The following is a 13204-nucleotide window of genomic DNA, read 5'->3' on the forward strand; positions in this document are numbered from 1 at the left end:
CTAAATTGCGAAGATATTTTTGATATGTCGAACGGTTTGCCCGTGGCGAGGCGATGAAGTTATGGCGAAAAATGAGACCCAGGAAATGCCTAATAACGTCCACATACATTGTATGATGTAGATCAAACTTCAGTGATTTGTTCGTTGTATGATGCCGATCGGATAGATGTGACTATTATGACTGAAAGTTATAGCGCCACCAACTGGCTGCAGGAAGTGTGTCGTTTTCAAAATGCTTTGAATTCAGCATCTTATTTTTACTCGATTTGCTTCAAACTTCACCAGAATAATGTCAAAACACGGCCGATGTAAAACTGTGAAGGGAATATTGATATCTAAAATTATGTTGCCATGGCAACGTGTCAAAGTTGAAAATTCATTTCTGGTGATTTTGAGGCAGATAACATGTTTAGAATGTCATGAAACTCAACACACATATGAGTATTAATGATAGTTAGACACTGGAAAAAGCTCATAAACGGGCGTGGAAGAGGCTCTCTATAGCGCCACCTTTTGTCAAAAATGGGGGGGTTAGTTTTAGCTACAGACACCAAACTCGGTACATAAATTGTTCTTATTAATCCGGACAACTTTCTAATTTACAATCATTAGCTACGACCAACAGGAAGTCGGCTATATTTATTTTAATGTGGGTTTTTTTTAAAAACAGGCTGTAAACAAATTCATACTCCTCCAAACAGAAACACGTAAATCACACCAAACATTTTTTCTCATGATGCCAAAATACTGAAGATGCTAAATTGCGGACGGATTTAGGATATCTTGAACGATGATTTAATGGCAATTTATTAAAGTTACAGTAAAAAAGAGAATTCTTTTTTTTTTTTTTTTTTTTTAAGAGCAGCTTCCAAACACTTCATAAAAAATTACATACACAGAACAATACAGTCTGAGGATATGTGATTAATTTCATGAATTTACAATACACTATGCAGAGGAGAAAATTTTAAAACTATCAGAGCTGCTTCTGAGTGAGAGCTCCCTGTCACTGCAGCTGAGTGAGGGGTGGGGGTGGGGTGGGCTGTCAGTGACTGTGTGAGTGACTGTGTGGATTGAGCCAGTGGGTGAGAGAGAGAAAGAGAGAGAGAGGGTCTGTTTTTTAAAATCTTAAAAAAATGCTTATAAATCATTAAAGATTTTGATAACACTTTATAATAAGGTCTCATTTCTTAACATTAGGAAATGCATTATTTAACGTGAACTAACAATGAAAAATATATTTTTACAGCATGTTAATTCTTCCATGATAGTATGAACTAACAAAGAACATTTTTTTTAAAAGCATTTATTAATCTTTTTAATGTTAGAAAAATAGTCATGTTCAAAAGATAAACTTTAAAATTTAATAATATATTAACACATTTTGGAATTAATATTGATCAACATTAAATGGTATATAATTATTAATGTTTATATATATATAATGATAGCTACAGACACCAAACTCGGTACATAAATTGTTCTTATTAATCCGGACAACTTTCTAATTTACAGTCATTAGCTACGACCAACAGGAAGTCGGCTATATTTATTTTAATGTGGTTTTTTTTTAAAAACGAGCTGTAAACAAATTCATACTCCTCCAAACAGAAACACGGAAATCACACCAAACATTTTTTCTCATGATGCCAAAATACTGAAGATGCTAAATTGCGGACGGATTTAGGATATCTTTAACAGTGTTTTAATGGCAATTTATTAAAGTTACAGAAAAAAGAGAAAACTTTTTTTTTTTATCTTTTAAGAGCAGCTTCCAAACACTTCATAAAAAATTACATACACAGAACAATACAGTGTAAGGATATGTGCTTAATTTCATGAATTTACAATACACTATGCTTAGGAGAAAAATTTAAAACTTAGAGATATCCTGTCACTGTACTTCTAATGTGTGCGGTAGGTGACTGGGTGGGTGACTGACTGTGTGAGTTCAGTGAGTGTGGAGGGGGAGAGAGAGAGAGATAGAGAGAGAGAGAGAGAGAGAGAGAGAGAGTGAGTCTGTTTAAACTTCTCAATAAAATCCTTAAAAAATGCTTATAAAGCATTACAGGTTTTGATAACACTTTATAATGAAGTCTCATTTGTTAACAGTAGGGAATGCATTAATTAACATGAACTAACAATGAAAAATATATTTTTTACAGCATGTTAATTCTTCATTGATAGTATGAACTTACAATGAACTAACAATGAACAAAATATTTTTAATATTAGAAAAATAGTCATGCTCAAAAGATAAAACTTTAATTTTTTTTAATATTGATCACCATTAAATGGTATATAATTATTAATGATGTAAATTAACAACAGTTAAATAATGTTGTTTTTTAACATTGGTTAATTCACAAATAACATTAAATATTAACAATATATTTTTTACTTTATTTATTTGTGTTAGTAAAAATTATTCATGTTTGTTAATGGAAAAATAAATCATTAAAAAATGCTTATAAATCATTAAAAGCTTTGGTAACTAATAATTTCTCATTTGTTAACATTAGTAAATGCATTAACTAACATCAACTACCAATGAAAAATATATTTTGACAGAATTTAAAGTTTTATATGTTGTTCTGTGTGTCTGTGTTTCACAGAGTTGATGGTTTGGATTAACCCTTTAATTGCCGTATCCCTTAAAACCAAACTGCCAGAGGGTTACTGTATTGTGTGTGCTCGCTGGGCACCGTTTTTCGATGCCACCGGGGTGGCGTATGCACTGGCGGCTTGGGCCCGTCATCGCTGCTCGCAGCTATATTCTTTTCTTTTTCTTTGTATTGTGTTCTATTGTATTATGTTGTTTAAATATGTTGTTTTGTATGTTATTACAAAAAGCTTAAAAAAAAAAAAAAGACTGCTAAATGACTGAATGTAAACAGTGTTGGGCTAGTTACTCAAAGAATGTAATGTATTACTCATTAGTTACTCCTTTCAAAAGTAATATTGTTACTTTATTTAATAAGTTACACTGCTAGTATCATTACTTTTTCTTCTCGCCCCACAAAAGATGTATCTTCCACATAAAAATTATTTTAGAATGTTATTAACAACATATTTCTGCCTCATCATTTGACCAAAATCCACATTGGATCGCAGTCAGAAGTTATTACAAACACTCAATAGTGATTGATGTGACATTCAAGTAGAAGTGTTGTATTCCTTTCAATTGTCATGTGTAGCTTGAAGCTAATTGTAATTTCTCCGTTACCCATATACGATTATTTCATTATGTATTTGATCAAATCACACAAGTTTGCAAGAAACGGTTTAATTTTCCAAAAATATTTTTCATTATAGTAATATAATGTACCATATGCTGATCAGAGGGATGTGGGTGGGATGTAAAGCCAGAGTAAAGCCACAACAGTGTTCAGATCATATTTTATTCCTGACAAAATCAAAATAATGCAATATTTCCATCTGCTGAATGCAAGCTTTTCCATATTCCAAGCTTGCCTGCTGCACTGGGGACATCACATGCATCACATCGAGTCGTGAAAGATAATAATACAGTATAAAATAATATAGTAAATACAGTAACTAATTACTGCCCAACACTGAAACATGCAAACATGTAATATTATTAGTAACTACACTTATTAATGCAAAACAATAGTAATTTTATGATTAAATTATCTTTGTTCTTCTGACGCCACCATCTGTAGCACTTAGTGGCGCTCATGCCATTGCTCTCAAATGCTGGTCTGGGGCCCTGTAAGCAACAATCTCCCTTGTGCAGCTGCACGTGCTCTCGAAGCGCTGCTATAAAAAGGAGGCGGTGCTCCAAGCCGCAACTGCTTGTATTCATAGACATATAAAATACCTAGACGCCTCATTGGCCGCTTTGAGCCGTTGCTGCGATACGTCAACCGTCCGCCATATTTATCCGGGCAAGACTGCCTTAAAAACAAATGGAGGTAAACGGGGGAGCTGCGGCTTTTTCGGGATAAAATCACAATAACGTTAACATTTATCAACCGATTTCAGTGGTTTGTGATCTACATGGAGTTAAAAATAACTATATCCTCCAGTTATTTACTTGGGCTCGGAAAATTATTAATTTTCTTAAGAAATTGTGAGCGATCACACTCGTGTTGAATTAATAATTCTCATATTAATGTAGTATAACTGTGATATGTACATGCAATGTAATTTTAATGTACATTAAATTAAATTAAGTTGTTTCATTGCTTTCTCTGTCTTCAACCCCAACATTTGAGCTTTTTTTTTTTTTTTATTAATACTGCGAATACAAATCAAAAAGTGACACACTGGTAGTCTATAGCACTCTATACAGATATAAACTCCACAACAAACAATAACAAATGTAACTGATAACCCTTTATGGATCCAGTAAAACTTACAGTTACAGTGGTAAAAAAAAATGTTTTAATTACTACATAGGACTGCTTAGGGTGTGAGTGTGTGCATTTTACATTGTACAACAAAATGGCAAAGTATAGTTATGTTTAACACAGACCAGAATATGACCCCCAAAATTATTAATCATTATTATAACATCAAATATATATATATAGTCAGTCCACGGTTTTATGATAAGATATGCAATCCTTATAATCTAGTGATGATAAACTTACTCTTTGTAAATGAGTAGTGAAATTAAAGACAGATGCTACCCCGACATCTGTTTTTATTAATGTGCGACGGTCTGCAGATCCCCAAACTGCTGCCAAGTCAGGTATATTTTCTTGTGTCCCGATATGAGATTTATGGAGAGTTGCCCGGACCAACATGGCGGCGCCATTGACGTGCGGTTGAGCGGCCAATGAGGCATCTAGGTATTTATTATGGCTATGCTTGTATTAGCCAATAGGGAGCGCGATATGTAAATGAGGTCGTGTAAAGCAGGAAGTGCGGTAGCGCCTCTGTTTGTGAACAACGTAGATGAGACGAAGAGGGAAGAAAATGCTAGAAAGGGCCACGGATAATGCAACGCTAAATAAACGCACTGTGTCCTAACGACAGAGCTCAAATCTACATTTGACCAATACAGGAAACGGAGCTGTTTGTGATCGAGGTATGTTGCATTCATCTGCATTAAATCGATGCGTTTTTTTTACTTGCGTGTTATGTGTTATGGTCTCGTATCGTTTTCATGCTTATTCTGATCATCTAATCGCTATTTTTAACATAACAGCTTGTATTATCACGACAGCCTAGTGTTTTTTCGTTAGCTGTGGATGTTTGTATATGTGTCATATAACGTTATGCATCACACTAATATGAGTGTTATGATGGGCAGATGTTTCCTGTATATTTATATAAATTAAGCCTGTTTTATGTCCATTGAGATATTTGGCACTATTACTTTGACAATCCAACCTTGACTATTTGTATTATTTTTAATGATGAGCCTTATTACATAATATGGTAGTTTTATTACTCTATTACAGTAAATGAGTTCTGTTATACAATGATTTTAAAACCTTTAAACTCATATTTATAATAATCCTAAACAGGGTTGGTTATTGTTAAACTAAAACCATTTTTTTGTTGTTGTTATTACTTGAAATAAAATAAATGTTAACTAAAAATAAAATATAAAGACCAATGAAAGCACGTTAAAAACACAACAAAAATACTAAACAATAAAAACTGTAAATAAAACAATAAATAACTAAAAATATTACTGTAATGCTGTTTCATTAATGCGAACAAGTCTTGTTTATTATGGACCGGTTTCATTAGAAATAGTGTTGTTCATGTATATTTAAAAATGCGTTGCATGATCATTATACAAAACCACATTTTATGACGTTGACATGTTTGAACGTTAATTACAGACCTATTAAGCATTATGTACTCCTATTTGTTGATAAAGTAAAACAAAAGTGTATGTAATATACATTTCTCGAAATGATTGTGGCTCTCTCATAAATTCATATGAGATTAGACTTTGTCTTGTATTATCTTTGATCGTTGAATTCTGTTGGCTGTAATTGTTTTGTAATGTACTATTGCATTGATTTAATTACTTGAGATTAAGCACGACCTCATCGATGGGTACAAAAGAAATTCAGCCTTCCTCATTTAATTAGGGGACAAAATTCCCATGTAGTCCATTGAACTTCACGCATGTTAAGACCGAAATGAGCTTGGTCTCAGGGAATCAAGTTGACAGGTGCATTTCCTCAAAATTAAAAATTAAAGTCTTCTCTAGTTAGCCGGCCTGGATCATGTACACTGCTTTAAAATTATCTAATTAAAGTCAATAATTTTATTTTTAATTTAATTTAGCACTCTATAATGATTCTCTTAAACTTCCTCGTTATTTAGAAGCATGAGTCAGATTTAACACTTAATGCTGTAAATGCTCTAGTCCTCATCTAGTACATTAATGTGATGAAGGAACCTTATTGGGATCATTTGAGGAGAGCGATCAGTGCAGCTGCTTATGGAAGTCATAGATGAGTCTGAAATCGATCGTTCAACCACAAATGAAAATAGTCATTATTACTCTAATGTTATTAGAGTAATATTATTACTCTCACTCTAATGTCATTTAAAGGCCTATATTTCTGTTTTAAAGAATGTTTTCTGAAGCCATATGATGAGATTTAAATCAATATTTAAAAAAAATCTAACTTGACAGCCATAGCAGTGTTTTTTTTCCAGATATTATAATAGTTTTATTATTATTTCAAATTAGTTTATTTTATTTTACATTTTAATTTTAAGTTTTAGTAATTTCATTCTACATATTGTTTTTTTAATGATTTTTAATTTTTAAATGTCTATGTAGTTTTTATTAATTTTATATTCCTTGTTTATTATATTTGTTTTAGTGCATAAAGTTAACCTAAATCAAAATGAGAATTTTTGTCTTGGCAACTAACAGAAATTAAAGTAATTTTTTGTATTAGATTTTACTTGAGTGACAAAAATGTTTTTACTGGTTTTAGTTTTATATTTAATTATAATAACCCTGAGCCATGGTCATTATTCACTTTTATTGTATGGAAAAGAGCAACATTTTGTCATAAATGACTCCTTTGTGTTCCAGCAAAGAAAGTCAAAGTGTGAGAACTGCCATTTGCAGGTGAGATATTCTTTAATATGCCACAAGCTTGTAGTTAGGTTATTAATATGGGCTTGGTACTTGACGCTGTTTGTATATGTAATCAACCTTATCTGCTCCTATCGTTTCTGTTACGTCTAACCGTTCCTTCTTTCCCTTCCTCAGAGAAAACTGACCAGATCACTGTGAACTACCATCCACATCCATAACATCTCCTTCATCAGAGAATACAAGATCGCATTCCAAGACCCATCTAACTTACAAAGTAAGTGACCCCTTCAGTTTCTGTTGTCAGCTAGCCACTTTATATTTGTCTGACAGAACATTATAATAGTTTAAACCAGATCTTGCCCATAGATCCTCATATATAAGGACAAGTGATTTTCTAGTTTGTGCTTTATTGTATTCTAGTTTACTGAAGCATTGCATCAGTCATCTGTTATTGCTTATTTTCAGCGCAAATATGAACACTCACGAATCGGAGGTGTACACGGTGGCGCCAGAGATGCCGGCGATGTTTGACGGCGTGAAGTTGGCGGCGGTGGCCACCGTTCTCTACATCATCGTCCGGTGTCTAAACTTGAAAAGTCCCACAGCTCCACCGGACCTCACTTACCAGGATACAGCACTCAACCGCTTCCTGCTCAAGTCCTGTCCCATTCTGACCAAAGAGTGAGTACCACACTTCAGTTTATCATTTGACTGCAGTTACTGTGTCTACTGAGTAAACCACATCTCAGAATAGCTTAGAGGCTGTAGCTGCGCTGCTTTTAGCACATGGTTGCTAAGACTAATGCAAAGTTCCTAGAATCACTTACAGAAATATTCTCTACTGATTTTTTACTGTTTATTTATTAATTTTTTTAAAGGAATTTTTACTTTTTTTCAGCAGGGACTAGGCTGACCGATTTTGGAAAATAATGTTATTGCGATTTTTATTTATTTTTTAATTTTTTTTTTTTACACCAAGATTGCGATTTAATTTTCAATGATTTTTGCAAGCTCTTTATGTTCTGTATTATTAAAAAAAGACAAGCATTAAATCATTGTATAGTATGACCAACACAATATTAGATGGATTAAACATAAATATTCTTTTCTGTAGGCCAGGCCTATAAATTAGGTGATGCATGAATTGATATGAATGTCATTTTTATTTAACAACTACAATCACAGTAGTAAATTGACTGATTTGTTGAACTTCCAGCCTTGTAAACATGTAATAATTATGACAACATAAAGCACTGACAAATAAGCCTGGTGTAAACATTATTATGAAAGTCCGTAACAAATTACACAAACTAAAGAAGATTGCAGAAATATAAAACCAAATCTGTTGCTTTACCACGCTCAGTATTTAGGTAATTAATTCAAAATCACTATAATAAACGTGTATGTAAACGTGGGGATTGCACTATTTAAACACTGTCTGTTAACTTTAGACAGACTTTAAATAAATAAATAAATACAAAATATATATATTACATTATTATATAGCCTATATTATCTTGAGGTCGAAGTCTTCAGTAATGAAATGCACCGTAACACTGTTAATGCTTGAGTAATTTCCATTTTGAAGTACGTTCATATATACACTTTCAAACATTTCTGCATGTAGCGTGCCGCTGTTGCCAGGTTTTCACAATAAAACCCACTCAATTATTACTCAAAACTAGCCCAATCGCGTTTCGAGGGGGGTCTACCGGTAAAAATTGCATTATCGTAAATGCAATTAATCGTTCAGCCCTAGCAGAGACGCAGTAAATTGATCAAAAGTAACAGTAAAGACATTTATAATGTTGCAGATGATTTCTATTTCAAATAAATGAACTGTTCTTTTGAACTTTCTGTTAATCGATAAATATAGCAGAACTTTTTTTCAACTTTCAGTGGTCTTGAAAATAACAAGAAATGTTTCTTGAGCAGCAAATCAGCATTTGTGACCATGGACCACAAAACCAGCCATAAGGGTCAGTTTTTCGAAATTTAGATTTATACATCAACTGAAAGCTGAATAAATAAGCTTTCCATTGAAGTATGGTTTGTTAGGATTGGACAATATTTGAAAATCTGGAATCTGAGGGTGCAAAGAAATCAAAATATTGAGAAAATCGCCTTTAAATTTGTCCAAATGAAGTTCAGGCAGTCGTGGCCTAATGGATAGAGAGTTTGACTTGTAACCTGAAGGTTGTGGGTTCGAGTCTCAGGTCCGGCAGGGATTGTAGGTGGGGAAGTGAATAACCAGCGCTCTCTCCACCCTCAATACCACGACTGAGCTTGAGCAAGGCACCGAACCCCCAACTGCTCCCCGGGTGCCGCAGCATTGGCTGCCCACTGCTCCGGGTGTATGTTCACTACTGTGTGTACACTTGGATGGGTTAAATACAGAGCACAAATTCTGAGTATTGGTCACCATACTTGGCCACACACCACTTCCCTTTCCTTTCCTTTTTGGTAAAGTGCCATTACCACAGCACAGTGTTTACCATTGCTTTCAAACACATTAAAGTTTAAACACGTAAACAGGTCATTTTATAGATGAAAATAACCATACAGTTTCTTTCCTGCAATAAAACACATGCCAATCTGTTCATCCGCGGTATTTTGAATGCTTCAATCAGTTATAACTGATTTTTTCAGTTGCGTCAGACATTCTTGGAAGGTGTTTAATATACATTTTTTTTTTTTCATGAAATGCAGTCATTTCCATGCTCAAATTGCCAGACAACAGTTTATGAAAACCGTGAGGTGATGCCTCTGGAGTTTATTGCTAGCTGCAACAACATATGGTTATTATAGTGTTTACACTTGAGGCCAAGACAAAGCATGCATTTTCAATAACATCTGCAGAATTGTCTATATACCTGCACTGCTATTGTATAGTGTGCTAATTTATCAAGCCTTTGTTATTCTTGGTTTCAACTCCATTTGATGGTTAATGTTCATTTTGCTGTTTACATCACGATCTGCAATTCAAATGAGAAACGCATTGCATATGTCTGTTGCACAGTGTGGGCGGTTGTTTCTTTTGTAATCCTGTGTGACTCCTGGCTGGTTATGTAATCATTATTTTCCAGTATATCTACTACACTAGGGGCCAAGAGATCAATCGACAAACACAGCCCATTGTCTGTACATCCTTATTTCCTCGGTGGGACAATGAACTTTTTCCATATTTGTTTTTCCTGGATGATTTTCCAGAAAAACGCCTTTTGAGAAAACGAGTGCTTTGCGTTCAGAGTTTGAAGATCTAAAGGTTATTTTGTCAAGCATTGAGAATAGTCGCTCATGCCTGTGATGTTGCATTGTGGGTCTGGACTTTGGAGCATTATTAGGCGCATCACGCCAACGCGACTCTGCCACTGCATGCTTCCTTGTTGTGTTTTAATCTTTTATGCTTGCGGATGACTGCAGCTCAGTCAACAAAGAGAGGAATGGCTAAAGATGCAGTACAGGGAACAAAAAAAGCCTGTTTCCAGTCGGTTCTGTTGTTCGTTAAGTAACGCTTAAGCCTCCTTTGTCAACATTCCAGAGATGCACCTGGTTATTTAAAGCGAGCTGGGTTTTCTGAACTCAACTCACCTCAAAAGACTTGTTTTTTTCTGGTAATGCTGTCTGTGCTGATCCTCTCGTCGTCTTATTTGACCGTGTCATTGTGAGCAGATTAAACCAGCCCGGTGATGTGGCTACGCTTGAGGCTATATCGTGAGAGCATGTTATGTAATACTTCAGGATGTGTGGAATTGATCCCAGTGACAGTGAGAAGAGAAGTAAGATGTGGAGGGTGTTCAGTGGACTTTGTTTACGGCTGTTTTCAGGCTCACTTTGTGCAAATGAACATTGTTCAAGTGGTTTGGATGCCTTTTATTTAGCAGAGCAAAGGTGGGCCAAGTTGATTAGGCAATCGCCAGTGAAAAAGAATGCTAGGGAATGTTACAGCTCAAAATAGTGATGTTCTGTGAAGTTAGTTGCATCTCCGAACAGTAATATTCTAGAATTTTGTCTCTCAAAACAGTATAATCTGAAAAGTCTCAAATGGTGATATTCCAGAAAGTCACAATCAAACAGCAATATTCTAGAAAGTGCGATGCGTCTTCAACATTGATATTCTAGAATTTTACCTCACAAAACAGTGATGTTCTGAAAAGGTGTCTCACAGAGGGTGATATTTCAGAAAGGTACAAATGAAACGGCGATATACTCGAAACAGTGGAAACAAAGTAGAGAGAGTTTTAGATGCCACTTGGTGATTTGAGGAAATCTACTTAACATTTGATGTGTTGTAACTAAAAAAATTCAAAGATTAATGAACATTTCAAGAAGCATTTTCGGTTTAATTTTTCTGTTTTCATTTTTGTATGAACTTTGTACTTTGAATTTTACAGACGTTATCCAAAATAAAATAGTTTCTGAGGCATTATTAAGAGTGATTGAAGGTATAAAGAAGATGCATGTTAATTTTTGTCCTTTTTATGTGTAAATTAATGTAGTATTAGTTAATATTCATGTATTGGCATAAAAGTCTGGGTCATTTTGTAATGCTTTTGAAATAAGTGTTTTTTGCTCACCAAGGGTGCATTTATTGGATACAATAAATAAACAGTCATAAAGGTGATATTGTGAAATATTACATTTACATTTACATTTATTCATTTAGCTGACGCTTTTATCCAAAGCGACTTACAATTGCTATATATGTCAGAGGTCGCACGCCTCTGGAGCAACTAGGGGTTAAGTGTCTTGCTCAGGGACACATTGGTGTCTCACAGTGGATTCGAACCCGGGTCTCTCACACCAACGGCATGTGTCTTATCCACTGCGCCATCACCACCCCATTATTAATTACAATTTAAAACTACAGTTTTTCTATTTGAATACATTTTGAAATCTTATTCTTGTGATGGCAAAGCTGAATTTTCAGCATCATATAAATATATTTATATTTTATTATATAATAAATTAGATGGAAAAATTATTTCATCATATACAGTGCCCTCCAAAAGTATTGGAACAGTAAGGCCAATTCCTTTTATTTTTGCTGTAGACTGTAAACATTTGGGTTTGACATCAAAAGATGAATATGAGATGAGAGATTAACATTTCAGCTTTTATTTACAGGTATTTTCATCTGGATCTGATACACAACTTAGAAGATAGCACCTTTTGTTTGAACCCACCCGTTTTTCACAACTGCAAAAAAAAAGAAGCTTTGCACTGTTTTACTTCATTCCTGCCCACACAAGTGTTGTATTTATTTACCACTTCATGAGCACATTTCTCCAAAAATAATGCTTTTCACACATCTATATGAGACTGTCAGACCGAGAAACCTACGAGCTTAGTGAAGGGTCAGTGTGTAATTGGTTAAAGCCTAATTGGTGGGCAGGGCTATTACATAACAGCAGCATGTACCTGTGTGATGCATGGAGTCAGCAGTAACATGACCTGTCCCAGTGCCCAGATCTAGAAACAAACCTGAAGAACTGCATAAATGTGGGCTGCTACACTAATGGTTCATGACCATCAGAAAAATATGCACACTCAGTATGCTTTGTTTTGATGAAACATGAACCTAGAAATGCAATCATAACCATTGCATTGACAGCAGTTTCCTGTTTTTTTTTTTTTTTTCAAAATTACCTATGGGTCATTCCATGTCAAATCAACCACATTTTAAAAACTTCCCCAGGTAAAAATTTTTTTAAAAGAAAAACGAATATAAATAGCGAAGAAAGCCAAAATATTAAATGCCATGGATGAATATTGAATAAGTAATCCACAAAGTTTGCATGCTTGTAACTCAAGACGTTTTAAAAGACATCTTAATATCATTTTAGATTCTGATTATTATACTTTTATTTTGGTATCTTCATTTTTAATGCCCTATATGTCCATTTCTAAAAACATGGGGATCTCAGTATGGCTCCATGAGTAAGTTTTCAATTAAAAATGATCAAAATCAACTGGAAAGGTTTTCAGTTCTGGTGGAGAAATGACCCTTGTGTCTGTATGGTTTTGAATAATTCTCATCTGATCTGACTATAGGCTACTTCAACAAAAACCAATCTGAAAATACTGAACTTCATTTTTAGTTCAAATCATGTCCTTAAATCATGTACCACTGTATAAATCTTATATTTTGTTTCA

The 13204-nt window shown here is 34.2% G+C and overlaps 1 protein-coding gene across 2 annotated transcripts in view; it reads left to right on the plus strand.

Annotated features, from left to right (window-relative positions):
• The first annotated feature begins 4862 nt into the window (after positions 1-4862).
• The window catches only part of LOC306873444 (monoacylglycerol lipase ABHD2-like), a 34907-nt gene continuing 26565 nt past the window's right edge, over positions 4863-13204 (plus strand). The window contains exons 1-4 of one of the 2 annotated variants that reach the window (XM_079422737.1): positions 4881-5056; positions 7043-7078; positions 7223-7322; positions 7514-7729. In XM_079422737.1, coding sequence (XP_079278863.1) covers positions 7521-7729 — 209 coding nt within the window. In that variant the 5' untranslated portion in view covers positions 4881-5056; positions 7043-7078; positions 7223-7322; positions 7514-7520. Of the gene's footprint in view, positions 5057-7042; positions 7079-7222; positions 7323-7513; positions 7730-13204 lie in introns of both variants that reach the window. The other variant, XM_079422736.1, reaches the window with a different exon arrangement.

The sequence above is a fragment of the Barbus barbus genome, assembly GCF_936440315.1.
Source record: "Barbus barbus genome assembly, chromosome: 1".
Lineage (NCBI taxonomy): Eukaryota > Metazoa > Chordata > Actinopteri > Cypriniformes > Cyprinidae > Barbus > Barbus barbus.